The sequence below is a fragment of the Lichtheimia ornata genome, assembly GCF_029851405.1.
Source record: "Lichtheimia ornata isolate CBS 291.66 chromosome Unknown scaffold00480, whole genome shotgun sequence".
In the NCBI taxonomy this organism is placed as follows: Eukaryota; Fungi; Mucoromycota; class Mucoromycetes; order Mucorales; family Lichtheimiaceae; genus Lichtheimia; species Lichtheimia ornata.
Genome location: NW_026695783.1, coordinates 1 through 1,089, shown reverse-complemented (window position 1 = coordinate 1,089; position 1,089 = coordinate 1). Strand labels below are relative to the sequence as shown.

The following is a 1,089-nucleotide window of genomic DNA, read 5'->3' as shown; positions in this document are numbered from 1 at the left end:
ACAATGGCAATGATATGAGTACCTTGATCTATTACTATTCAATAAATTACACTTACGCAGCCTCGCTGATGAACACACAGTTCTCATGCACATTGAAGGTAGGCATATCTGATATATGACTGTACTCTTCAATGGCACGTTTTCCCTCATCTGCTGATGGCTCAGGAGGAAAGCTTTGCATCCACTGGAAAGTGAGGCGTGCATTTTCGCGCAACCAGTTGTGCAACGTGGTCTTTGATGGCTTAAACTCATGCACCACTGGATCTGCAGCGACCTCATCCAAAACATCCTCCACGGTGGCAAAAGGATGTTGATCCACATAACCAAAGAGGAAGTAGACCAACTCGTCATTGAAAGCACCACGTGGCTTTCTACCCCGCTTAAGAGGCTTTGCTGTACCTCTCAAGCGGTAACGCTTCAAAGCTGAGCGAAGCGTTGATGCCCTGATATTGCCAGCGTCAGCTGCCTGCTCCGTGCGATAGCCACGACGAATCACATTCCTGACGCTGGCAGCGAACGCTTGGTCCGTTGTTTTGGTATAAGGACCACGCTTTTTCTTTTTGGGCGTTCTTGCATCGCCTGGTCATCTATCATCAGCCGAAAATAAATACTATGTATATACAGCTTCTTAACCTTTCCAACTTACTATCAGCTTCATTACTAGCTTGATTGCTAGCATGGTTGCCTTCTTCAGCCCCTTCATCAGACACAACATCCATGTTTTCTCGACCTATACATACATAACGTTAAGTACGCGTTATGCTACACGTATAAAATACTAACTACTAGTAAAGCTTGCTTGTCGCCGGAAATTTGATGAGAGCTCATTCACATCATCAGCATCAGCGGCTTGGTTGCGAGCAAAGTTCTTTGGGTAGGCCATGGTGTGTCAAGTTCAATATAGATAGGATTGAAAATTATCTTGGTAGACCATCTACTTATGTGCGTAGACCATCTACTTTTGCTGCATCAAAACAAACAAAAACGAGTAATGTATGCAATCTTATTCACATGACTCCTTAGCCACAAACTTCAACAAGGATGGTAAAGCAATGTATTGTGGTCATCACACGACACTTTATTTTGCCT

General features: G+C 44.0%; 1 protein-coding gene across 1 annotated transcript; it reads right to left on the bottom strand.

Moving 5' to 3' along the window:
• Positions 1 to 52: 52 nt before the first annotated feature.
• On the bottom strand, positions 53 to 883 carry O0I10_013324 (uncharacterized protein; the record flags this gene model as incomplete). Its single annotated transcript, XM_058493102.1, has 3 exons — positions 53 to 579; positions 647 to 730; positions 784 to 883. 3 exons carry the CDS (start codon positions 881 to 883, stop codon positions 53 to 55), a joined length of 711 nt encoding a protein of 236 aa, XP_058336132.1.
• Positions 884 to 1,089: the final 206 nt, after the last annotated feature.